The sequence below is a fragment of the Perca fluviatilis genome, chromosome 6 (assembly GCF_010015445.1).
Source record: "Perca fluviatilis chromosome 6, GENO_Pfluv_1.0, whole genome shotgun sequence".
Taxonomy (NCBI): Eukaryota; Metazoa; Chordata; class Actinopteri; order Perciformes; family Percidae; genus Perca; species Perca fluviatilis.
In genome coordinates this window covers 28,002,218-28,030,105 of record NC_053117.1, presented here as the reverse complement: position 1 = coordinate 28,030,105, position 27,888 = coordinate 28,002,218, and the positions used below count along the sequence as shown (strand labels likewise).

The following is a 27,888-nucleotide window of genomic DNA, read 5'->3' as shown; positions in this document are numbered from 1 at the left end:
CTTCACGGAAGTCAGCACTGGCGATGGTGGCGGCCTCGTCAGCCTAGCAGCAGGAAGAGAATGTTTGCGTCCAGTAAAAGAATAATATCACCTGATTATAAGCCTTTATAACCGTAGAGTTTTTCCGCTGAGTCTGCTGGGGTTCAGACAGCACATTCCCTTACCTGGAGCCGGCCTATGTGAGTTTGAAGCAGGGCGCTGGATAAAATGTCCCTTTTCCAGTCGGCACTGGATTTCCTAGCCGGCCCCGGCTCGTCCGGAGCGGCCAGCCGGGACCAGAATGATTTCGTCGGACAAGTCGTTGAGCTCGGTGACTTGAAACTGAGGATCAAGAGGGTGATCGCGGAAGGTGAGATGGTGTACCCGTACGAGAAATGTTGATAACGTCTTGGACGGCTAGGCACGCTAGCTAGCTTACCTAGCTAACAGGCTAGCATCAGTGACATACTTCAACTGGTAGTCAATGACAATAGCGTTTGCAACTGCAGAGCTATGAGTCACCAAGTAAACACCAGTTGATAACTTGGTTTCGTGTGTGTCTAACAAGCAGTAAAACCCATTTCCTGATTCGGATGTGCGAAGGTGATGCATAGACAACTTTAAGTTGCAGCTTGCATAGTACGTAACCCATTTATTCTCGCTGAGCTGTCATGATAATAGCTGCAGCTACAGCAAAGCTGCATTTTGCACGTCCACCAACTCCCAGCCCATAGCTTGCTACATACCTCAGACCTTATCATCATCATCTTCCTTGGAAGCAAGACATGTTTGCCTCAAGAGAAAGATCATAATAGAGGGAGCAGAAAGGAAGGCCGTGGCAGAGGGAAAATATCCGTGATGACAATCTTGTCACCAAAGCAGTACTTAGCTTGGTATGTTAAGGAGTCGTTTAATGTTAATTACAAAAACAGACCCATCTAAGCATCTGCAGAGCTATTCTGGATTCCTTTTTGTGAAATCAAGGTAGAGATTGGTTAAGTGCCAGTACTCCTTACCTGATCCCTCCCTCTTAGATGTATTCACGTGTTTATGGCCAGGGCTGCAAAAGAAACAAATGAACAAAACAAAAGATGAAATGATGAAACCTGATGTTAACATTTCTAATTTGGTTCTTGGAAGATCAGCATCAGCAAACATTTTGTCCAGCTGAAACTTTTTTAAGTTTGACTAGTTTGCCTAATTGCCATCTCAAATAAAAAAGGATTTTTGCTGATTATTTTTGATACATATATTATTAGGCTATATATGTTGTCTTATATATGAAACTCGTATTAACCAGAAACATACCATATGGCTTTGTCCAATCATCCTATGCTGGGAGAACCACTATTTCAGCAACAATTGATTAAAATAATTTATCTAATTTATCTTTCAATTTGAAAGAGCAATCTTTATTTGTTTGTATGCAGCAGCTCTCTGGTTACCAGACCCATGCAAACCCAGAGATCAGGTTTCTTCTCTGTGGCAGGGAACAGGGATTTTTGCCCTTGCTGCAAAGTGGCAGTAGACTAGTAGGTCAGAGTTGAAGTCATGATCCATGGTGTAGCTTCAGTGGTTCAGCAGACAAACTATCAACTGACTGTTGACTTATTAGCGAATGTAGTGACATTAAAGAAGTGGGCAAGTCTCTTTGCTGTGTCTTTGAAAAAGTGTGAGCCATCTCTGTCCACCTCGGGAACTTGCTGACTGGCTTGTTTCATCACCGTATGTGCAAGGAAACAGTTTTTGATAGAAACAGCCTTTCCTTTGTAATTCAAAGTACCCACTTCCATGTCCACTTTTCGAAACTCTCTGACGTGTTCAGTCCGTTTATCGGTGTTTTAAGCCCCCAACGGCACCAGGATTAGGCAATGGTTAGGGTTCGGGTTCAGGTTAGGGTTAGGTGCCTTGAAGTCAACGGTCGCAGCGCTGCCTGGAAGGAGACGTTGGGGGGGCTTAAAACACCATCGAGCGTTCAGTCCCAACTGCATTTAAAATGTATGTGTAGAAAACAATGTCCTTCTATTAGATATAGTTATGGATTATAAAACCATTACAGCAGATTGAAAAAAATGTCACTTGTAAGGCTGCGAAAAATCGATTTAACAAAAGGACTTTTGAGGTCTTTAAAATGCCAGAAAATAGTGTAAAAATGTTAAACAGAGAAATATTCACAATTGAGAAGCACCAGTTAATGGTTTACATTTTTGTTAGATAAATGATTGCTTAACTGATTATTAAAACGTTTTTCGTCTTTCTGTATATATACTATCAACTAATTGTTTCGGCACTAATTCCACTCTGATCAACAGTAGAATCACGGTGTTAGTGCAGCTGTAGTCACATCGTTGGTTCAAAGGCTTACAGAGAGGGAACACACACTCCAAATCAAATAATTTTACACTAAACCTTTGCCCTTTTCAAACTCCCATCCTGCTCTTTGAAAAGTGCCTTTGTTGTGTTTTCCTCAACTCCATCTTTGGTGAGAGAATACAATGGATGGCTGTAACCAGATGGTTCTATCTTTGAAGGGCCATGACTAGTTTGTCTGTCTGCTGTATTAGCCACTTGGCCAGATAGGCAACACTCATTCAAGGTTTGTTGCACTTCAAAGTCCTCACACAGTGATGGTTGTCATGGTAGTTTTGAGCTAAGTTTCACAACCACATTCTCTGTATTCTTCAGGTTAGTAAGACCAGGGGAACCTGAGTGGCCTTTCCTTTCTTTTGGCCCTCCTCTAAGTAGGTGAAACCGCAGATGAGAGACGTCTCTTTATTCAGCGCTTGAGTGGATACGCTGTGTTTCATTCCTTATGCATTCCTGTAATCATTTTAACACAACCACAAAGATCATGCTCTAGAAAGATTTAATACGTTTGAGTATAATGGAGTAGGAATTTCTTATTTTTTTAAGATTATTTTTTGAACATTTTTAGGCCTTTATTTGACAGGACAGACAGATTCAAAGGGGAGAGAGAGAGGGGTAATAACCCGGGCCCGCTGCGTCGAGGATTGAACCTCTATATATGGGCGCCTGATCTACCAACTGAGCTTCCCCGGGCGCCCTGGAATAGGATTTTGACCCCCATTTTCAGTATTTTTCTTGGAATAGATTTTTAATTGGAGCAAAGAAAATGGAGCCTTTTAGTTTTCAGTCCCTCCCTTTGCCAGCACAAGACGGAGAAAGACGTGTGACACGGCTGTGCGTCCTCACAGCAAAGTCACTGGCATGGCTCATAAATGTTGCTCTAATGGACAATAAATGATGTTCTGGTTTGATAGCCAGTTGTTGCATTTTGTGTTAAGTGTAGAAAGGTAAAGTGTGCGTTAAGTGTAGGGCATGGGCTCAGAAATGCAATGAAACCAGGGTTTGCCTTTCATGCTAAAGACATAAGGGCCGGGAACCATGAGGTTGCTGGTTTGAATCCCAGACAAGGTTAAAAAATCAGGACTGGCAAAATAAGTCTCTTATTCATTCCATGAGCAATCTTCCCTACGTAAATAAAGATTAGAATCTCGAAGGTGCTCTTTCAAGCGAGGCTTGTAGTTGATTGACTTATCACTATGGTAACCTTTCCCTGGCCTTGTTTGGACTGTGGCTTGCTAAATGCATAGACATACACAGACACACACTTGACAAAACCGTTGGGAAACCAAAAGTTCTTGTCCACGAGCCGCAGCGGGTTTTAAATCTAGAAATAAAAGGTTGCACTTTCAAGAGAAATACATTCTGATGTATAAAAAAAAGTTATGATTATGTATATACTGTATGTATAGTACTTGTCATAATTTTAATTTTGCATAAGCATACAGACTATATTACATCCAATGGCCCATTTAAATAACTGGGCTCTCAGTGGCACAGATATTTTTTTCTCCATCAATTACATTGTAATTAGAACAATGTGGTGCTGTTCTATAAAAACGTATGTCTAATTGAGAACAGTCTGTCCAGCTTTATGTTATTCTGTGAAGGCTCAAAGAACACCGTAGCAAGCTAGAGTGATTCTCCTACCTCCCTAATATGTGTCTGATTATTTCTGCATCATGACCCATATTGTCACCAGTTCAGGTTTAAGCCACACCTTCAGTGAAAAGGTGTATATTCAGCAGGGGCTTAGCAGTGGCCCAAACAAAAGTTAGAAACGTAAGCTTGTGACAGGCAGGTTGCTCATGTTGTGTATTCTTTAGCAAGGCACGTAAGCTCAAATGTTTGTTGTGTGGCTGCTCAGTAGCCAGCAGATAAGACTGTGGTTATACGTGGCAGCTCCCTGGTTTGCTTATGAGTGTGTGAAGCAGGGCGTTGCTGGAGGTTTTAGTGCTCTCTGCAGTCATTAGGTAAAACTAAATGAATTCACTGTCCTATGGGATGGTATGTGCCGTTATCTCCACCTCCATTGGATTTGTTTTGTTTTTACAACTCTACTCCTTAAAACTGACTCACATTACATAACAGGACACAATGTGCAATAATGGGACAATAAGTGCAATATCAGGGACATTATTATTAACCTTCTGTATTAACAGTGTCCTCTTATACTACTTATAATTCAGATTTAATACATACATATGTATATGCAACCCACCTAGACTGATCCTACAGTTAACTTGTTTATATCTATTGATCCATACTGTTAACCTGATTTTGACATTGTATATATACATTTTGGATTTGCACCTTATTTGCACCTTATTGTTATCTTAGACTTTTTCATATTTGCACTCTTCCCACTTTGTATTACATCTGCTGCACAGCGATTTCCCTCGGGATAAATTAAGTTTTATACCTATATGTTCCCTTTATTTTTGGCCCATTTCTGTTTTTAGTGTTTTTTTTTTTTTTTTTTAAATAACTGCCCTAAGTGATGGCATAAAGCAGTGACATAAAATACCAAGTGTGAATTTTTGTTGAGTTTTAGTTTCAGTACTTGGTTGTATGTTAGAACCACACTTAACTCATTAAAGTCCACCAATCATACGACAACTAATCAGACATAGAAAATGTGACATTAATTCAAGACCGTAGCTAGATTAAACCGTGTTACAACACATCCTGCTCTGCATCAATTTCCACAATACATTGAACATCAGCGACTGATTATGTATCACTTTAAGAGCTTAAGAGTGCATGCACTATTCATGTAGATGTAACTGCCAGTAAACAATGCATGTGACATCCTGGTTCCTCTCTGTTTTCTCTCAGGTGGATTTGCCTTTGTGTATGAAGCCCAGGACATGAGCAGCGGTAAAGACTATGCCCTCAAGGTAAGATCAAGGTGTACCCACTGAGGGAATTCTACCTGTTGCTGCATGTTACATGCTGAGCCACTTACTTTTTTGGCTGTAATACTCTATATTGTACTTTCATTCATCCACTCATTTGTCAGCAGGCACAGTGCTGTCTATAAATGATACACTGAATCAGAAACATTAGCTCTGTCCACATTGATTCTGCATTCTACAGTACATCGTTGTAATATGTATTGAATACTACATATTATTAGTAAATACCAATCAGTACAGAATGCAGTATGCACTGCGTTACTACATATGAATGGACTTTAACATCCAAGTGGACGTGACCCTTTACAGTAAAACACTACACATACATGTAGACACTATGCTCTGCTAAACACTTATGATGAAATTGTTAAAAAAAAATGTGAATGTGGGCATCTACTTCTCGTGCTATGTTGTCGATCATATTGCTCAGGAAACATTCCTTGAGAATTAGGGTTGCACGAGGAAAATATCTAATTGCGATTATTTTGACTGATATTGTGATTGCGATATGATTCACGATATTGAAGGGAATGATCATGTTTGTATCATTAGTCTCATTTTCATTGACTAATATTAAATCTTAAATTTTTTTTGCGAGGATCTGTACCAAACAAAGATGTTTTCTGTAGGATAGGATTTGTAGGCCGGGACATCTCTGCAGCACCACAATACTTCATTTAGAACCGAATGGTTTGACACATATTTTGCCTTTAACAAATATTGCGCCCCCCTGCGATTTGGATATTGAACTAGTCCATATTTCGATAAAATTGCGATTAATTGTGCAGCCCTATTGAGAATGTTGTTTCTTAGAGAACGACAAGGCTCAAAAAATTATGGCAGGTGGCCGGTTAGCTCAGTTGGTAGAGTGGGCGCACATGTGCAGAGGTTTATTCCTCGAAGAAGGTCCAGGGTTCGAATCCCACCTTTGACGGTTTTTCTGCATGTCTACAACCACCCCCCCCCACACACACACACACACACACTTTCATATCTCAGCTTTCCTATCAAATAAAGGCAGAAATGGCAGAGATTTCATTATGGGGGGACCATCTGCTCCATACTTTATAATTCTGTCCATGTTGAATATGTACTCATGCATTCCTCAACTAAATTAAACCCTGCAGATACAGATTTTTTTTTTTTTTTTTTATATATTTACTATGAAGACTTCTAAATAATAAAGACACTATGAAGACACTAAAAAAAAAAAAAAAAAAAAAAATTTTTTTGTTTTTTTTTTTTTTTTTTTTTTTAATATTTAAATATAAAAATTTTTTTTTTTTTTTTAAATTTAAAAAAAAAATTTTAAAAATTTAAAAAAGAAAAAAAAAAAAAAAAAAAATAAAAAAGAGAAAAGATAAAGCGTGTTTGTTCAGTGCTCTTAGGTATGTTTCGTAAAAAGGTGACGTCTCACCTGATCACAGAGCAGCAACGAACCAATGGTCTGTGTGTGTGCTTTTGTTTCAGAGGCTGCTGTCGCATGAAGAAGAAAAGAACAAGGAAATCATACAGGAAGTCTGCTTCATGGTATCCTTCATTATTTACAGGGCATGATGGAAAGGCACTTGTTTTTTTTCTTATGATCAGTAGGTTTAGAGATTTTCTATTTTAGCACATAGCAGAGGGTGACATGTGACAAAGGCAAGTTAAACTGTAACCCATGGCTTCACAAGATTGTGGAATGCATCTCCAGCGTAGTGTACTGTCATTACTAGATCACTTGTAGTTTACTGGCAACAACACACATTTCAGAAGGCGCAATACAGAAACTGATTATATATTTACAGTGTTTTACTTACATAGACTTTAAATTTGTGAGTCTTTCCTAAAGCACTCTACTGTGTTTGTTGTTTGAAAAAACAACAAACACAAGATTGGTGGGACAGAAGATTTAAAAAATCTGTTTTGATTGACAGTTTTGTTATTTAGTTGTGCTTCCTAGCGTGTGTGTGGTCCAAAAACCGGGAATACAGTATACTTGTGGGGTCCGGACAGCTTTGTGGGGCCAAAATGCTGGACCCCACAAGTTTAAAGGGCTGTTTGAGGGTTAAGACTTGGTTTTAGGATTAGGGATAGAATTAGGTTAGGGTGAGGGTTAAGGTTAGGCATTTAGTTGTGATGGTTAGGGTAAGGGGCTAGGGAATGCATTATGTCAATGACGGGTCCCCACAAAGATAGTGCCACGCACTTGTGTGTGTCAGTCGCGGGGGGGGAACTGAGCTGCAGCGTCGTTGGACTTTTATGTTAAAATGTATACAGGTTGGCAGGACGGTCTGAAAAGTTTTGAACAGTCTTTCGCTGTACGTTTTGTTGGTAAATGTGAGATGTTCGAGTCACATACGTCCTGTCTTCATATCAGAACCAAGCTCTCTCTCACTCCCGCTTGGTCAGTGGCTCTCAGAGTCGCATACTGATACAAAGTCTGGCACGTGGGACTGCTGGGATTGGTTGAAGTCACGGGGAACTCCGATTATTGGTCAAATTTGCCGAAAAGTTGCGGTGATTGGTTGTAACGAGTAACGGTGCAGCACATAAAAAATGTATCGGAGTAAAAGTATTAAACTCATCGAAAATATCTACTGAAGTAAAAGTGGAAGTAGGAGGAAAAAGTAATACTCCAGTAGAGTACAGATACAGCATTTTAGTACTTAAGTACAGAAGTGAAGTAGTTCTACTTCGTTACTATACAGCTCTGCAAATCACTGAAGCATCTACCTTATTTCAATGTCTAAGGAGAGGTTTATTTTATGGAGTTCCAATTTTTTATCGAGGAGATCACTCAGTCAGCGAAGGGAACTAACAAACCTTCTGGCCAGCAGCTAAAAAAATGCTGGGACATCTCTTCTACTGTTGCGCAAATGTTGTTTCATGCTGTGTAGCACATAGTGGCGCCACAGGCTCTTGGTAAATGAAGCCCTGTGTTCCTGGTACCATTGCGACATTGTGTTTTTAGAACTTGATTATTTGCATGACGTTTAATGCGTCAAATGCTGACGAGGCAGAAAAATAAAGTCTGAAGTCACCAGTGAATTCTTCCTATCACCCAACCACAATCTCTTGCTGCTTTCAATGTTTGACCAGCAAGCTACAGTACAGTTTGGGAATACAATTGCTCCTTTGGGACTTGGCTATGCATCAAAGTGGAAGGCAGAGTAGGTTGATTTCAAATCGTTGGAGATCAATGGCCACAATGACTGATTTAAACTCACTGTTTAATTGGTCACTTTGATTTTTACCATACAAAACGCCCTCCAAAGTGGTTGGTAGATTTGACAAGCCACAGGTAAATCCTACCAACGGACAACCGCAGTAGTTTTTTATACTGCATGTTCCTTGACCTGCTTGCTCTATAGAAAAAGCTGTCCGGTCATCCCAACATGGTTCAGTTCTGCTCTGCTGCCTCCATCAGTAAGGAGGAGTCGGACACCGGGCAGGCCGAGTTCCTGATCCTCACGGAGTTGTGTAAAGGTAACCACGTGCATTCCTGCACACTTTTTCTACTTCTTCTACCTCTTAGCTTTGTTTACTTCACTACTGAATCCGTACTGATTCATTCAACGAATCAAATTGCAGTAAGTCTGAGTAGTCCGAACCATTCACCTAGTAACGAACTGAAAGGCACCCGTGATGAAATAGTTTCCCGTCTGCAGCCTTTCTGCTTCCTGCTCTACTTCCTTTCTGTTCAGTCTGACTGTTCGTTTACAACAGACCTTGTTTTCATTCAGTAGTTGTTTTTTCAGCTTTGTGAGCAACCTTACTTACCCTTGAAAAATAAGTATTAACACTAGTCAGTCATTTATTTGATGTGTGTGAAGCACCTTTTCATTATTTAACTATTTTATTGCATGATACAAGACCTTTATCTGCAGTGTCTTCGTGTTTTCCCAAATGAATCGTACGACTTAGAATCAACAGACAAAAAAAGGCATCTGTGTAGTGATGGGTGTTACTCTTTACTTTGACTTTCATTCATCCATCTGTTTTTTAAATTTATTTATTTATCTCTTCTCCCTCAGGTCAGCTGGTGGACTTTATAAAGCGAGTAGAGCAGAGGGCTCTCCTGTCCTGTGACACCGTGCTGAAAATCTTCTACCAGACGTGCCGCGGCGTGCAGCACATGCACAAACAGAAGCCTCCAATCACACACCGAGACCTCAAGGTATGTTGTTCCTCGGTCGTTGTTTCAGAGTGAATGATGTGTCAAAGAGCTGGTGAATCGATCAATCAAATTTTATTTGTCGCATGAAATCGTACGAGGTACAATTCCAGTGAAAGGTAAGCCCAGATTGATAAAGTATCCATGATCTGCAGCTCCCTGGAATGAATTAGTTAAATGCAACACCTCAGTTCAACTACATTTTAGTTTCATATGAATGAGATACGGCAATTTAAAAGCACAACAATTGATCTAACTATAAACTACTAATTGGTAATTAAATGTGTATTGAGTGACATACTAACCCACTGTTCTTACTTGATATGTTGCAGATTGAGAACCTCTTGATTAGTAACCAGGGCACCATCAAGCTGTGTGACTTTGGCAGCGCCACCACAGTGTCCCATTACCCTGACTACAGCTGGTCAGCACAGAAGAGGTCCATGGTGGAGGATGAGGTGCACACACACACACACACTCACACACACACCCACCAGTTAATGGTTTACCTCAACATGGCCCTCCTTATAAAATACATTGAGGCTTAACATTGATCTTGTTTCAAATGATTGAAAACACTTATATAATACAGTTTTTCAAATTTCTCTATGAAAGTCAATTCTTCAATTTAAAGGGGGGAAAACCACATTAAGAAATGACAGTGGATCACTGACAATACTGGAGTCATGTTTAACAGAAACCAGAAACGTTTGATTGAATTAACAGCTAGAGGTCCAGGAAGCACGGATGAAGGTTAATCATAATAATACCATAACCACACACACACACACACACACACACACACACACACACACACACACACACACACACACACACACACACACACACACACACACACAGATGGCCTCAGTATGCAGAACCCCAGAGATCCCGGTTTGCTAAATGTAATAAATTGCGAGTCTATCTGGTGTTCAGACTAGTAGCACAAAAGAGATGCTTGAGGAAAATCTGAGGTGGACGGCTGGTTAGTTTAGATTTGAATAATTTGTTTCAAAGCATGCGTAGCTCTCAGTATGGGAACACATAATGGTGTTTCCTTTTCATGTAAAACGTTTTTTTCCCCAAAGGTTGTCAAAGCATTTTCTTAATTTTATAAATTTTCCTCGAAAAAAAAAAAAAAGACTTCAGTTAGAGCCAAGATTTGCCAACATCTGACTATAGCTGGATGCTTGGCTCTGGTTTTATCTACTGCAACACCCCACATGGGTCCAACAGCTGTGTTTGTGTGTTTTTAGTTTTTTTTTTTTTTTTCTTTTTTTTGTGTGTAGATCACAAGGAACACCACTCCAGCGTACCGAACGCCAGAGATGATCGATCTCTATTCCAACTTCCCCATCAATGATAAACAGGACATCTGGGTCAGAGCTTTTACCTTTTTTATTCTTCTGTCCACCACTGTCACAGCTAATCCAAGATGATCAAAGTTCAAAACATCCCGTTTAGTGATTGGTAGATGTTAGGAATACTGATTGTAAATAAACAAAACTATGAAGCTAAATTATTTAGTCTTTTCTCCGTTAGTTGTTTGGACACAAACGCAAGATTATCTACTGACAGTGTTTTGTGTCAATGTCTTTTGTTGTGCTTTTTTCTCTCTTTTTCTATTCATTAAGAAAGGTGGCTTAAGAGTTTATTGTTGTCTTTATTATTTCCGCTCTCCCATGCAGGCCTTAGGATGCATCCTCTACCTGCTGTGTTTTAAGCAGCACCCGTTCGAGGAGGGGGCCAAGCTGCAAATCGTCAACGGAAAATACTCCATACCTCAGAACGATGTCAAGTACACTGTGTATCACAACCTCATACGTATGTACCTTTCTCTTATGCCTGCTAGTTTCTGCCTGCCTGTCCCATTTGTTCATCCATCTCTCTTTTCCCCTCTGTTCTTCTTGCCCACTAATCACAGTGGTCCCTACAGGTGAAATTTACTGTCACCTTAAACAGCCTGAAATATGTTTTGAATTGGACCTCTTGACATAATGTTCATATAGTAGTTCATGGTGGAATGAGCTCCCTATTGACGTCAGGACGGCTGAAAGCCTACGCATCTTCTGACGAAGGCTAAAAACACATCTCTTCTAAAAAAACTATATATATATATATATATATATATATATATATATACGTACATACATACATACATACATACATACATACATACACTTCTTCTTGAAGCTGCACTTTTATATGGCTCTTTGTAGTTTTGCTTTATTTAAAGCTAATGCACTTGCACTCAGTACTTAGCCTTCAACGTTGAAAGCACTTAATTGGAAGTCGCTTTGGATAAAAGCGTCAGCTAAATCTAATGTAATATAATATAGAAACAGAGGAATGCCATGACACATTGAATATTGGCAATACCACCAGTACCTTGTTATGGCTAATTTAGTTAAGTTAAACAGCTCCACCTGGTGGAAAATGTAAATCTGTCAATTTCCTGCAAACAGTCAGTGGCACAAAAGTATCATTAATAATGAACTATTTTGCAAATGTTTGGCTGTTGTCTCGTTCAAGGATTTCTTCCTCTCCATCTCCATGTTTTTGTCATCCCTCTCATCATTTACTACCTCTTTAAATTTTTCACATTTGCGTCTTTTTCCGCTGCACCCCGTCCTCCTGCTCCTGTTGTCCAGGTTCCATGTTGAAGGTGAACCCAGAGGAGCGTCTGTCTATTACAGAGTTGGTCAACCAGCTCCAGGAGATAGCAGCAGCACGCAACGTCAACCCCAAGTCTCCCATTACAGAGGTAGGTTTGTGCATGATTGTGTTCAGAGCTGTTGTAAAAGAAAAAAAAGAAAATCCTACAGTACTAGATTCAAGAAGTGATAATATAATAAAACTTCTCCAAATCGTTTTTTTTTTTTTTTTTAGCCATCAAGTAGTCATGTTATCTTTAGCACACGACATTTACCATGCTGTGCTGTTCTGTTGCTGTTTGCTGTGCTATTTTTCAAGCCCTTCAAGGAAAAGTCATTGTTTCTTGATTGAGGTTAAAACAACCAGATAGTAGATTTTCAGAGATGATTACCACTGAAATAGGGCAACATATTGGCTGTGGCTGATAGATTAGTCTGTTCTCCTAGACAAGGGACAGGGGAAAATGCATTTGAAGGTGTTATCCTTATCTGTAAGTGTATATTATGGCTTCTGCTTCAGCTATCAGTTTTGAGTAGGTGACAACTTTCACCAAAGCGCATTTTGGAGTAAACAAGTTGAGAGACAACGGCACATCCTCAGTGTCTGCCAGCCTGTGAAGAGGCTATTGACAGTCCGACCACACGGCTCCTTCCGCAGTGTGCGTAAACATGCACACACGCTCAAATTGCCGCTGTGGTTACACATGCTCAGTCTCGCATGCAACCAACGTGCACCCACCCACACACACACTGTGGCAGGCTGAAAGGAGTCTGTATTCTCCTTCCCAGGCTCCTCTCTTCCCAGCTGGCATGGTCCTAATGGGTCCAAAGAGACAGCGAGACATAGAGGTGGGTAACGGGTGAAACTGAAATTAAAAAACAAGCATGAAGTGATACCAACACTTCAGGAGTATTTTGGGTGGCATAGTGAATTTAAAGGCAGAAAAAAGACTACCACCCACAGTAGCTAATTCAGCATAATCAGATTTAAGATTTTAGCCAAGGTTTTGGAATAGAACAGCATGTTGCCTTGTATGGTGGCTGGTCTAGACTAACTGAGCAATCCCAGCCTCTTACGATTCTTCACTCAAATCCTGGTACTTATCACCAAATCTGCAGCCACAGTTGGGATTTATCAGTATTAAAAGCTGATTTCGGTGTCAAAAATCTCCAGGTTTACAGTAATTCTTCTTTCTCCCAACAACCTTCTGGTGTGCAATACACACATGACTGATATATAGCTGAGCCAGTGTATGTGTCCTAAATTATATTTCTATCCTCATTAAAAGTATTTTTTTATTCTTCTTTGGAAATCATACACTTGTTACCACTCTAGGAAAATCCATATCCCCTGTGCTTTAGTACTGCAAACACTTTGTTTCTTCGGTCTTATCCTATGCCATTGCTCAGAACATATTGCACCGAGTTCTTCTGTATCCCAACCAATTTTTTTACCAAACTGAATCCTGATAAGGCCGGGAAATGTGTGCCGAGCAAAGGCAGATTTGCGGATCGCTGATCTGATTAGGGTTAAGAAGGGGTTTCCCTGCTGGACCATAAATAGATTATAATCCTCATTCTTCTCCTCCCCCCTTCTTTCTGTGCTGCTTTGCGGCACAGACATATGGAGAGGCAGACTGTGAGATGGAGCAGAGAGGAGGTTGAGCAGAAAACTTTTGAAGGAAGGGAGCAGAGAGTGAAGTGAAATACTGAAAGGGGAATACGGTAGACATCCTGGAGGGGAAGCGAGACGCAATATCTGTCCGGCTGCCTTAACGCAGACACAGTTCTCATCTCAAAATGATTTTATCGAGCATGTCTGACAAAAAGATTTTTTTATTTTTTTATTTGCAGTGTTTTAGGATTGTGCGACGTTTTGGAATTCTGGTGTTTTTACATTTAGAGACCAAGACAAGACCTGTTGCTTCACACTCAGAATGTGATTGATGCTCTTTTTCTGTTCCCCTATTTGTCATCCTCTGACCATATTTTTCATCAAGGTCTATTTTTCTTCTTTGCTGGGACGTAATTTGGTATTTTGGGTATTTCCATTTTTCAAGATGACAACTTGTTTGCATTTCTAAGGAAGATCTGTTTTTAGCATCTTCGGCAAAATCTTATGTCCTGGCTGCAAGTTTCTTTGAAGTTTTTTTTGTCAACAAAGTCTTCATTTTGTTGACTTACCTGTTACAATGTTGAGTGCGTACTACTGTTGGCGCCCTGTGTATGACGGCTATGAATGTCTGCAGCTGCTGGAGCAGAACGGAGGTTTTGGCAACAATGGAGCCCAGCCGCCCATGCAGATCCAAAACGTCCACAACAATGCAGGTAATGGTTTGTTTGAATGGCAATTGAACATTGTGCTCAATGTGCGTTTGGGACAGTGTTTGTTAGCGTTTGCAGATTTGGGTTTGTTTTTATAGGGTGTCTTTTGTTTCAAGTGTTCACACTTTAGGTGTGGAGGGTGAAATTGAGACCTCTCTGAAAAAAGAGCAATAGTGTCATGTCGGTGTCCTGTTTCCAAAAGGGATATTTAACAACTCATTGATTTGCTGACAGACAACCTATTACCCAATAAGGGACCCCTATCATATCCATACATTTGTTATGCTGCACTCTAACAAACTGGCAAAATAACTACATTGTATTACAGCCATAAACATGTCTTTTTTTTTTTTTACATTGTGTTTCTGAGGGATGGCTGAGCAAAACACTTAATTTCACTAAACTGATTTTTTTTATTTAGTTTTTTAACCCCCAATTTCTAATCAGCCAGGAACACGTTCTCTCGCACACACAGTGATATCCCACACATAGATAAACTGAGAGTTACACATGGTATCCCTACATTTTGAGATATGTTACTCTCAATCTTATTTCTCAGGTATAGAGCAGGATTTTTTTAATGGTCTGTTCTATACAAGCAAACGACATGTATACACATGCAGGTTGTATACTGTCCATTAAGAGAATTTCTGCACGGCCAGTCAACTATCTGTCGAAAGGCAGAATGTTTGTTGTTTCTCTGAAGACAGTGGCTCCATTCCTGTCTGACCTGGGCAATACATGAAGCCTGTTGTTGTATCTCAACATCTGGCAGCTTCACCACAGCTGAAATCAACTGATTTTATCCAATGCATTTACCTCAAAGTAAAACAAACTTTTTATACCCTATTTGCTGAACAACTTCTTAATGCCATTCAGTGTTTGTGTGTGTAATACTGTTATCATGAGTGTCATGCGCATTGCAGCTAAGAGGGAATATGCCTTTTTACCCACATCTACAGTCAGAATATGTATTTTTCAATAAAATTTCTTTTTAGTCATTTAAGTAATTAATTGTGGCTTGGCAAACCGATATTTTCTAATGTACGTAGGTCCATTTATTAGATGCTAATTTGCAAAAGCAATTATTACACATGTTGCAGAGTTTCATGGAGGATTGCATGGATGTTTCTGTTGTCATTGTGGGTTAAACTGTCTCCCTGTCTGGCTAAAGCCAAATATCAGTCTGCAAATCTATCATATTTAGCGTTGTCTCTTTTTTTCCCCCACGATACCTATAGGCATATACGATCCTGATCAGTCAGGCAGTGGCCTCTTGGATATCTTAAGGGGAGGAACAGAGCGCTTCCTGACCAACATAAAGGATACTTCCTCTAAGGTCATCCAGTCCGTAGCCAGGTAAAGTGCTTCAACATTGTTACTTTTTACATTGTTGTTATTGTTGTATTTATTTATAGTTGTTTACTTTTCAGTTCATATTTATTGCCATTACAGATCAGTTTGCACGCATTGTGCTTTATTTATTTAACCTGACAGTTGTTTTCATCACTTGGCATAACATGGACATGTGCTGCTGAACCCATCTCATGAGTCACATTATGTTTGTTTGTTTCCCTGGAGATGACTAAACATTCAGTTAAACTTTTCCCATTTTGCACTGGCTACTGTAACTTCATATATACAAACTTATTACTTATTGAACTGAAACGATTTCACCATCTTGTTTACTTTGGTAATCATGTATTGCAATTTGATGGTAGGGTAAAAAAATCAGATGACTGTAGAATTTAAATTTAGTTTACTGGTATACACTCATGGTCTGGAATTTCTTATATCGGCATCCACCAAATGGCATAATGTTTAAAAAAAAAAAAAAAAAATCAATTATCAATCATGTTTCATCATAGTTGCATCAACCTGAAGTAAACGTAGATGATTGTACACCTGCAAATTGACCATGTAAGCCTTCATACTCATACCTTCCCTTCCCCCTGATTTACCTTTTTAAAAGGAACATTCTGCTGCTTGGCTCTCTAATAGACTTCGCAGTTGTGAACCTCCCAAAAAAAAGCAAAACCTATTTTTATTTCTGTTTGTAGTTATTTCACCAACCACTGGTTTGAGAGTAAGTCAGTGGATGGTGGGAGTAATCTAGTCTGCTACACTTGGCTTCAGCAATCAGTGGCGATGTTAAAGACTGGCGGGTTGAGAATGAGCAAAGTGTTCCTTTAATAGCCACTCTTTCCATAACCGTTAAAGTTTGATGTTTCATTTGGTTATTCTATCATCGATTTGTTCCATTTGTTTGGTCGTTTTGTTTATTTTTTGTTGTTTCTTTTCTCTGTCCCAATCCCTCATGGTCCCACTATGTGTCCATCACCTAGCAACCCAAGGTAAATATGGGTCAGTGGAGTGCGTCAACTCATGCGTTCCTCTGTGTGCTCCTGTAGTTTGTGTTTGATTTTGAGGAAGAAAAACCCTACTAAGCCTATTGCTGTGCCGTGTCCGCCATCATAGCTTGCTGATCCTAACATCACACATTCAATAATTCAAATGACTGAATGCGTGTGATGTCATGAGTGTGATGTGAATGCACAGATGAGTATCATTTAAAGAGTGAATGGAAGGGCCAGATGATTGGAAAATGATTTCAGCAAATAACAAACAAGTGAAACATATTCTCTGTGAATGGGCCGGTCAGTAACAAGTTACAGATTTAAGAGCTGGCGGTGTAGCAATGATGGCCTTTGTTTAAAAGGCACGTTATACCACCTGCATCCAACAATTCTTTATAAAATGAAACACAAGTAAACAGTGCAAATGCAACATCCCTCAAAGTTTGGTCAAAATTGAAGTGGTCTGTTAAAAATGTTGACCTTAATTTAGCAGGAAGTTATTTATAACGACGTAAGTGTCCTAACTTTTTTTGTCAGATGTACCCCCTACCCTTGTCATTTACACCCAAGTACCATTTCCTTGATTCCTCTATTTATTTCAACCATTCCATTACTTTTAGCTAAGTATATCAACTGTTAGTCCGTTACTTTAAGCCATTTCAATTTATTATTACTTTAAGCGAACTGTTGTAACTGTTTATCCATTACTTTCAGTTATTTATTTCAACCATTCATTCATCACTTTGAACATCTCTGCTCTCTGGCTAACTTTTCATGCACTTGCAATATGGCTTTCATGTGTTAAAGCTGAATCAATGTGGATAGTTTCTTTTTTGTTATTAGGATCATAACTTCTATTTTTTTTTTTTTTTTTTTAAATCAGTCGAGCTACAATGCTTCCACACACCCAAAAGCAACTTCAGATGTACTTCTGGTTGTATTGTGAATCACTTGTCTTTATGAATTATTGATTGATTGAATGAATGAGTGAATGGTAGTTAGTTTTAATATGACTCCACCGCCTACTAAATCACCATTTCAGATATATCTGTGTTTTAACCAGTGTCACCTGTCTGTCCTGACACCATACAGAAAAAAATGAAGTGTCATCAGCATAGATAGATATATTAATTTCTTTGCTTGGCCTACAGTTTGTTCGTGCATACTCAATTTTAATATTCAATGGGAATCACATTGCACTGTTTTTGCTGTTGTCATTGTTTCAGTATGCTTTATTTTGCTGTAAAATTCAATGTAGCCTACTTTTTTACATCAATTAATTGCCAATCATACCTAACACCAAGGAGCTATTGGCAGTAATGATCCTCCTGAGCGTATTCCTATACAACATGTGTGGGCTACATTAAAGACTAAGGAAAGATCAACTGTGTATTAGTCTAATTTGCATAATTGTGGGACAGCCTTCAATAAAGTGCAACAATTGGGAATATCTCCACCCTGCAAGTCGTATTAGTGTGTGTATCATAATACAAAGCTTATAGCTTGTTAAAAGCTATATTTGTGCAGTCTCCCAGACATTAGTCAAACTGTTTTTATTTTTGCTTGTAATGATTTGTGTTTTCCTCCCTACTATGTTGTATACGTACTTCTTTCATAAGTGCACTTGTAATTTCTCTTACAGCTATGCCAAAGGGGACCTAGATATTTCATATATCACCTCCAGAATAGCAGGTAGGTTACATACTTATGCAGTTTTTGTAACCTTCTGTTACTGCAGCATTTTGTCAATCAGACTCTGTTACATTATGAAAATCAAAGATCATTCTATTCAGACATGTCTTAAGTGAAAGGGACTTAACATATCTTAGATACTATATAATAAACCTTTTGATGTAATAGTTACACGTTTATCTGTATTTGTGTGTGTAGTCATGTCCTTCCCAGCAGAGGGGGTGGAGTCAGCGATAAAGAACAACATTGAGGACGTCCGTCTGTTTCTAGATTCACGTCATGCTGGCCACTATGCTGTCTACAACCTCTCCAAACGATCATACAGGCCCTCTCGATTCCACAACAGGGTATGAAGTGTGTTTGTGTGTTAGTGTGTGCACCTTTTTGGTGGGTTGATGCGTGTGAGGGTGTGGCATTACCAAACGTCCCTGTCCCAATATGGGTATGTCAATGCTGTGAATGGATAATTTGTTTACACATAAAAGCCACAGTCTCAGTTTCTGTTTGGCACTATGATGCATACGTTTAATATTGCCACAGTATATGCTATTGTGAGAGTAGGGTTATTCTTCACTTGTGTGCAGCTTTATAAGATTCCTGTTGTATTAAGGTGTGTGTGTGTGTGTGTGTGTGTGTGTGTGTGTGTGTGTGTGTGTGTGTGTGTGTGTGTGTGTGTGTGTGTGTGTGTGTGTGTGTGTGTGTGTGTGTGTGTGTGTGTGTGTGTGTGTGTGTGTGTGTGTGTGTGTGTGTGTGTGTGTGTGTGTGTGTGTGTGTGTGTGTAGGTTTCAGAGTGTAACTGGCAAGTGCGCCGAGCCCCCAACCTCCGCAGTCTCTACAGTGTGTGTAAGAACATGCATCTATGGCTCAAACAAGACCAGAGGAACATCTGTATAGTACACTGCCTGGTAAGTAATCTCTTTCAACCTACTAGATGACTCATGACTAATGGTACGTGTCCACTGTAAGCGTCCTTTCCCCGCTTCCCATTCATTGTCTATGTGAGCAGCTGTGCAATGCATTCTGGAAGCGTCGCTGGGACTTTGGAGAAGTCCTCATTTGCATAAAGTTGAATCCAGGCTACTTCATGAAAATGAGGAGCGTCCAGCTTCACTCGCTGCCTTACAAAATCTCACTTTTAAGCTGACCTTTGACTATCTGTTATGAAGACCGATTCAGCAACTGCATAGCCTATTTCTCTCATAAAATGTTATCAGAAACATATTTCGGTAAACTATTTCCGTAAAAATATGAAAAAGTTTTCCAAACGAGCGTATGGTCTGTTTTGAAATCAGGTGAGCAGACAGCCCCACGTGAAGCGTTCATCCAATCAGGTGCAGCCATCGGTCTTGTAGAAGGATGTAGCCTGTTTTCTTTGCTTGTCAGTTGCCATTGAAGAGAAACTGATAACTGCTAGCGTGCAATGCTGGGAAGTGGGGTGATCCATGCCCTCAAAAAAATAATCTATATGAACACATACCATTAGTCCTTCATGCATGATCAGACAGGGAGAGGGGGTAAGAGGAAGTCAAGACCATGACGTAAGTAGATGATGAGGACAAAAATGAGGAGGACGACACCTGCAATATCTTTAATTGTTACCCTCACCTTTTGTCTCTGTAGGATGGCAGAGCAGTATCCGCGGTGGCAGTTTGCTCCTTCCTGTGTTTCTGTCGCCTTTTCACCACAGCTGAGGCGGCGGTCTACATGTTCTCAATGAAACGCTGCCCGCCTGGCATCGCACCCTCACACAAGAGGTATGAAAACACACTATGGTGTTTAGTCATAGTCGGATTTGACACTAGAATTCAAGCTTTTACCTCCTCCTACACCAACCTATTATTTCTTTAACAAAAGCTAAGAATTTAAGATCCTCATTTAGTTTTGGATTGTTGCAGGTATATAGAGTATATGTGCGACATGATGGCAGAGGAGCCCATCGTCCCCCACAGCAAGCCCATAATAATTCGCTCCATCGTCATGACACCCATGCCGCTGTTTAACAAGCAGCGTAATGGCTGCAGACCGTTTTGCGAAGTTTATGTTGGAGACGAGAGAGTCCTCAGCACATCACAGGAGTACGACAAGATGAGGTAAGTTTATACACACAAGAATGCCTTTCAGCTTTCCCTACATAAAAGGAGTAACATTTATTCATTCCCTCTCTCACTCTTTTGCTCTTTCCAGGGATTTTAAGATGGAGGATGGGAGAGCGGAGATTCCCCTCAATGTGACCGTCCAAGGAGATGTACTGGTGGTGATCTACCATGCAAGATCTACGCTGGGAGGACGTCTACAGGCCAAGGTACACACACACCCACAAGCTTAAGTGCAACACAGATCAATTGTTAGCACATTCTGTACAGAAACGCTAATTTTAAACTATATAATGTTGTGTTTCAGATGGCGTCCATGAAGATGTTTCAGATCCAGTTCCACACAGGCTTTGTCCCCAGAAATGCGACCACTGTCAAGTTTGCCAAGTATGTACACAATTTTGTGAATTCATTTATTTTGCCTAAACAATCATTTTCACTCCAAGCTTTCAATTTTTTTTATTTTCTGTACAATAATATCAACACCAACAGATTTCTTATTTTCTAATTAACTCTTAAACTGCGGTTTCTCTATAACTTTCTGTTTCCAATCTATCTGTTCTTCTCTCAGGTATGACTTGGATGCCTGTGACATCCAGGAGAAGTACCCAGACTTGTTCCAGGTCAACTTGGACATCGAGGTGGAATCCAGAGACAGACCCAGCACCAAGACCCCTCCTTGGGAGGGCTTCCAAACCAAGGGCCTCAATCCCAAAATCCTTTTCTCCTCTCGTGATGAACAGCAAGAAATCCTCAGCAAATTTGGTAGGTGGCATTGCTTTACAAAAGCCAGTCTCAGGGGCTAGCAGTTTGGTTTGGTTTGCTGTGTGTCTCCATGCATCTGTTTCTCAGTTCACTGATATATCAGTCGTCTTTCTTCTTTTCTGCCCTCAAGCCCATTGGAAGCATGTTTTTCTACACTTTTTTTCCAATTAAATTCTACATGGGAACTAAATAGTATACCTTAATCCCTACAGGTAAGCCTGAGCTGCCTCGTCAGCCAGGTTCCTCAGCATTTTATGACTCAGAGTCGCCCCAGCCGGCTCAGACCCCAGAAGCCTCTAATGCAGCCGAACTGGAATCTCCTGTGAGCACAGATAGCAACGCCAACAACTTCTTCCAGACACTGGATTGGGAAGGTAATGTTCTTGTGATAATAGTTTAGCTTTTGAAATTTGGCAAAATCATTTATGTTTTGCCCCGTACAGCCTCACTATTCTGGTTATTGTCCTCCTTTTTAAAGAAGAGGAGAGTGCTACTCGCCTTATTTTCCCATTACAAAATAACATCAAGTGCCTAAAACTTCCACTGACCAGCTTCTTATATTTGTAGATGTGAGTGGCGCTCAGGATGCCTCAGACAGTCTGGGAGGGGGATCCATGAATGACCAGGAGGACCTGAGTGATCAATCAGATGGAGAGTCGTACTCATATTCTGCCCCGGGCGGGGAGCCGCTGTCACGTGACCCCAGCGAACCACTGTTTGATGCAGACTTCCAGGTGGGGAAAGTCTTGGTGGCTCGTTATATCAATATCACTATATATAAACAGTATGACTTCCTTTATCTTGTACCCTGAGAGAGTTATGAAGCAGAGCCAAAAGGCTATATTTTCTTCCTCCACAACTTCACTAATTTCTTTTCTTGGCGTCCCTATCTCCCCTCAGAGCCCCCTCCCTGCAGCCCAGGAATCTCCTATCGATGACACAGCAGACCTCTTAGGGTTGAACTCTGACCCTTCCATGTCCTCGTCCTCTGCTCCTCATCAAGGAGTCCAGGGCGGAATGAAAGCTGCATCCAGCAACAGCGACCTCCTCAACGACTTTTTTGCACCCCCTGCTGGTCAGACAGGAGCAGTGCAGGAGGACTTGTTCTTCAGTGGGCCTGCTGTGGGGGGCACAACAGACTCAAAATGTAAGGGCTGAGGCTTAATACGTACTGACTGCATTGTTGTAAAAGACTTTCCAGTTATCCTTAATGTGCGGTTTCCTCTCTCGCTTCAGCCATGGACGACCTTTTTGATCCGTTTGGGATGGTGTCTGGCTCGGGTGTTGGCCCCACTGTGGGTTCGTCTCGGCAGGCCTCTGGGCCGGACCTTTTCGGAGTCTTGTTAGGCTCTGAAAGTTCAACTCACATTAACCCAACTCCTGCTTCAAACACAAGCCTCTTCAACCTTAGTAAGTACATTATCTACTGCGACATCGCCCAGCGTTATGTCTCAAATGTTCCTCTGCTGCCTCATTATATCAGGCAGTATTATCTACTACTTTGAGAAGATATGATGTTTGATCATGCGCACTTTACTCTGACTCAGCACCAACAAACTTCCCTACAGTATCTTAAAATCTTCTCAGCTGGACAACCCATATTCGTGTTTTCTACAGACACTAATGTGGGTGTCACATTCCTCCCTTTTGGCATTTGCTGCGAGCAGTGGCGTATGGCAACATGCAAAAGAAACTTAATTGGTAATGTCTTAACAGATAAACCAGTGAATGATGTCCCTAAAATGACATCATCAGCCAGCCAACCAGACCTGCTGGGTGGGTGGGACAGCTGGGCAGCTAGCTCCACCACTAGCATGAGCGCCACCACCAGCAAACCCAACTATAACAACACAGGTGGGTGATGGAATAATTCGCTTTGTGGCTGACTAAAAATTAACGGAGCACTATGAATTTGTCAGTCTTGTAGACAATCTTGAAAGTTATAACCCCCCCCCAAAGAAAACGAACTCACATATTGATACTGTGTCTGTAGCTTCTGGTGGGGCACCTATGTCGAAGGCCAAGTCTCAGACCTTTGATCCTTTTGCCGACCTAGGAAACCTGGGCTCCAGTTTACCAGGTAAGAGGCCTGGTCAGATATCCTATTCTGTAATGGTGATACTGCGCTGACTGTGATCAGTGGTCCAAAAAGGGAAAATGTTCACTTGTGAATTTATAAACTTATAAATTAATTTCAAGCAACTAACTTCCATTCCTCCGTGTTTCTTGCAGTTTCCTCCAGCAGTAATCTTTCCGGGCCTGCTTTGAGTGCAAAGGCTCCTTCCTCCTCCACTTCCTCATCTGCTAAGCCTCAAGCCCAGCCCTGGCAGTCTGGAAGACCCACCTCAGCCCAGAATAAACCTTGGATGTCTGGTTCAGGACCTGGTTCCAAAGCATCCTCAGCCTCTCAGCCTGCAGGCACACAGTCCACCAAACCCAACTACAACCTCAACTTCTCTAGTGTCATTGGTGGGAGAGAGGACAGAGGCGTTCGTGGACCTGGATTTGGTAAGAGACATTGAGTAGAGGTGAAAGGATTTGTTTTAGGACTTTAGGATCATTTTTATGTTCCATGTTATCTTCCATAATTCACTCAAATAGTTTTTTTTTCTCAGCTTATAGAAACAAATAGACGTAATTAGTAATAAGCTACTGAAAGTTACCAGAAATTTGTAATATCTGCACAGTATTTTGTCAGTTCTCTGTTCTGTATTGGCGCAAATTCTTCTTGGGAATTGAGCCAATGTTTTCTTGAAGACCTCATTTGTATGACAAAGTCTGATTGCAATTTCCATGTCATTTTCGTTTCTCTGTGCCATGTTGTAACGCAGGCCCCAAGCCGAAGGTAAAGGAGGATGATTTTGAGGACCTGCTGTCAACTCAGGGTTTTGCCTCTAGGCCTGATAGAAAGGGACCAAGGACCATCGCTGAAATGAGGAGACAGGAGCTCACAAAAGAAATTGATCCACTTAAATTACAGGTAACAAACTAAATACATATGCGAAGGACATGTTACACAATGAAAAGCACCTATTATTCAAAACAAATTCTTCAATGCTCAAAATCTGCGAATATGATGCATTTGTTTGTGACCGGAGGGTCCCCGGGTTCGATCTTTGGATTAGCCGGATAAGTCTGGTTGGGAGAAGTGAAAGAGCAGTGCTCGCCTGTCTGACATTACCCCCACTGAGGGCTGGTGGGCACCTTTTGACAGGGGATGACAAAGAGCTTTTCCTCACGAAATAGCCTCCAGGTGCTGATCAGGGATTGTGCCTTTTTCATGCTAACAATGTTTTTTATTGTCATGCTGCAGATCTTGGACTGGATCGAGGGGAAGGAGCGAAACATCCGAGCGCTGCTGTCGACTCTAAACACTGTGCTGTGGGAGGGTGAAACCCGCTGGAGGCCTGTGGGCATGGCTGACTTGGTGACGCCTGACCAGGTGAAGAAGTACTACAGGAAGGCTGTCCTGATTGTCCATCCAGATAAGGTACAGTATAACATGCAGCATCTACCAACACAATGACAAGGCTTTTCAGCATGATTAAAATATTTCAACTCTCATCTTAGCTGTTCTTTATTAATTTGCAAATGTATGTCTCTCTCTCTCTCTCTCTCTCGCTCTCTCGCTCTCTCGCTCTCTGCGCTCTCTCTCTCTCTCTCTCTCTCTCTGCCTGCAGACAACAGGCCAGCCTTATGAACATTACGCTAAGATGATCTTCATTGAATTGAACGACGCCTGGTCAGAGTTCGAGAACCAGGGATCCAAAGCACTCTTCTAAAACCCTGGATCCCAGCTAGACTAGGCCAGACCAGACCAGACTGGATTTGGCCTAACAAGGTTTAGACTGGGCCAGATTGGACAGGACTGAGCCCACATTGGGCCTTAGGGGGCGCAGAGCCTCTGAGAGGTGTCTCTCTACCATTCCCTTCACTCCCTTCTACCTTCTTTCCTTTCTTCTGTTTCTACAGTCAAGGAAAAAGACCTTTCGCCTCGTGTCGGCCTGTAGGGGAAATTTCCTCACTGGTTCAACAGCCAGTGTGATCGTTCTTAAACTCACTGCCTACCTGCACGACTGCCTGAGTGGTGCTGCAAACATCTGGAGGGAAGAACGGGTGACAATTGCACGAAGAAGACAAAAAATGGAAAAGAAAATCCGATAATACAAAGACTTCTAAAACGACCAAGCTGATTTATCATGAAAGTGGTATTCAGATAAAAGATTTAATCACCCCACACTAATAAAATGCTGGTATATGTTAGCTGTGGCTGGTAAGTTTGTCATTTGTGCCTGGCACTTTTGGAAGCAACCCGTCATTCCGCTGACTGGTACACACACACACACACAAAAACATGGCTGCACATTTTTCAGCACGCCAACCAACATGAAAGTGTTGTCTTTAAGCTTTGTTGCCTCAGAAAAATAGCGAATGTTGCTGATGAATCTTGGAACAAACCAGCCACAGCCACCAATGGACCAAATCAAAAAAAGTTTTATCCTGTCTCTAATGCACAAGCAGGATTAAAGTCTCCCCCGGGTTTTTGAAACAAGCTAGATCTGTTGATAGTACCCATTAATACTTTGAAGTGTTCCTGCTGCATCTTTTGGGGTCAACAGTTGGTTGGGTTTGCTGTTGAGCCATTGTCTCTCCAGAAAGACAAGACTTTTGCCTGCTGAACACTACTATTGCTGCTTCTACCATTACAGTTACTGCTACACACACACACACACACACACACACACACACTCCTCCGATAGATGTTAAAACCTGCATCCTAAACTTCTGACAGAGGAGCTGAACTTGTTTTGGAGCCCCATATAAACCTAAGCGGGCAGTCGTGTCGTTTTTGAAGTGCTCTTTTAACTCCACCCACTCAGGCTATACTGTGTAGGTAACTGCATGCTCTCCCACACCAAACTTTCAAACAGGAGGTAGGTGTGTTTGATTTGAAACCAGGGTAGTCCTAACGGGCAGAGGCTCTTTCATTGAAGTGCTATTTTTCTTGTAGCAGAAACGGAGGAGAGTCTTCCTGCCTGATAACGCTGAGTGGCAGACTACTTGCCTTCCCAGCAGTCACACTGCTCAATGCATTTGAGCATCTCCATCATTACTGTCATTCTTAACCCCTCTCTTTGTCTCTGTAAGCCCCACCCACCTCCAGCGCCTAGTTCAGTGGACATTATTTTTTGTCAGCGAATAGGAGGAGATCAAAAAGTGAAGGAATGAAAAGAGAATCTGGTGATTTAATCTGGTTGCTCTTGGTTTTTACACTTTCTTGTATTTGTTGGGGGTTCATTCTGAGCTTTTGTCAGTTAATCATGACTTCAGTGTAAATATAAACGTATTATCATCCATCAAGTGGCTTGGTTAAGATTACAGCCGGGACAATTGATGTTATTGAGCTTCATGCTTGACTGCGTGAATGGTTGTGTGATTTAGTGTGTGTGTGTTTGTGTGTCTGTGTGTGTAAGTCAGTATGCATGTGTGTTTCTCTCTCTGGGGGAAGATAATGAAACCTTGTTGGACATCATGCTTTCTTGTCTGCAATCACAATCTTTTTTTCCAGCATCTCCCACACTTTTGTTTTTGTGTTTTGTCTTTTCTAAAAAAAAAAAGAAAAAAAAAATCTTTCCAACTTTTGTTTGCTCTTTTTTTCCCCCCCTTTATTTTACATTTTACCTCATGGACCAATCAAATCAACTGTTTTCTTATTTATTATTGTTTTTTTTGTGAGTGTTTGGGGGTTATAGTGACACATATTCATGCATATTGATGACACAAGTGAACATTTCAGATAATATATAAGTGGAATGTGCTGAGTGCATATGGGGCAGTTGGTTGATCACAGTGAGCCTCTTTCTTGCCGTTTTCATTCCAAAGCATTTATTATTAATACGAATGTGGTTTTACAAATATATATATATATATCCTCTCTGTTGTTAAGCGGTATGTGTTTATCATTTGTCGGTTCGGTCTGTCTTTTTGTCGTTACCTTTTGGTTTTCTTATTTCCTCTTGCTTCTGTTTTGCATTTTGTTAAAATTCCAACACGAGGGGCCAGTAAGTAAGAAAAAAAATAAATGGGCTGATGCTTGAAATTCAGTTAAAATTGTCTAACAGTATCCTAGCATAAAGAGAGGGAATAGCAGAACCACACATCGACAGTGTTTACTGTACCAAATTACATTATACTAATATGAATGTAATTTCAATGCAAAAGCAAATGATTAAAAGAACCTTTTGATTTGAGGCATATATTTTGGTGTTTATTTTTTTCTTTATTTTGAAGATTCAGTGGCTTCACATTCACAACCTAGAATAAATTCGACAAAGATTATCATAAGAATGTATGTAAAAAAAATAACTAAGTAACTCTGTCTTATCTGAAACCTGTTACTTTGTCAGTGGTCTCCATGAAACATTGTTTGTGATCAGTAAGTTTTTATTATTTGAATGATTAACTACTCATTAAATATTAAGTAAGTGTCCGGAATACAGTGAGTCTACGAACTAAAGAGTACAATCACTGGTGTACAAATTCCTATGAATCTTACTCTATTTTTAATGGTTTGTGAGTATT

General features: G+C 40.7%; 1 protein-coding gene across 2 annotated transcripts; it reads left to right on the top strand.

Moving 5' to 3' along the window:
• gak (cyclin G associated kinase) lies at window positions 1-27,563 on the top strand. Of its 2 annotated transcripts, XM_039802374.1 has the most exons (30): window positions 1-349; window positions 5,182-5,243; window positions 6,732-6,791; window positions 8,618-8,732; window positions 9,281-9,423; window positions 9,753-9,878; window positions 10,710-10,799; window positions 11,109-11,244; window positions 12,072-12,184; window positions 14,324-14,402; window positions 15,641-15,758; window positions 16,745-16,753; window positions 18,399-18,448; window positions 18,647-18,795; window positions 19,231-19,353; window positions 20,069-20,202; window positions 20,344-20,538; window positions 20,633-20,750; window positions 20,849-20,928; window positions 21,113-21,306; window positions 21,519-21,680; window positions 21,874-22,040; window positions 22,207-22,453; window positions 22,543-22,716; window positions 23,023-23,160; window positions 23,300-23,386; window positions 23,539-23,814; window positions 24,138-24,286; window positions 24,620-24,796; window positions 24,987-27,563. In XM_039802374.1, the coding sequence occupies exons 1-30, from the start codon at window positions 208-210 to the stop codon at window positions 25,086-25,088; spliced, it is 3,915 nt and encodes a 1,304-aa protein (XP_039658308.1). In that variant the 5' UTR covers window positions 1-207; the 3' UTR covers window positions 25,089-27,563. The 2 variants fall into 2 exon arrangements, with proteins under 2 accessions (XP_039658308.1, XP_039658309.1); XM_039802375.1 differs by lacking the exon at window positions 16,745-16,753 and having other exon boundaries at window positions 208-349.
• Window positions 27,564-27,888: the final 325 nt, after the last annotated feature.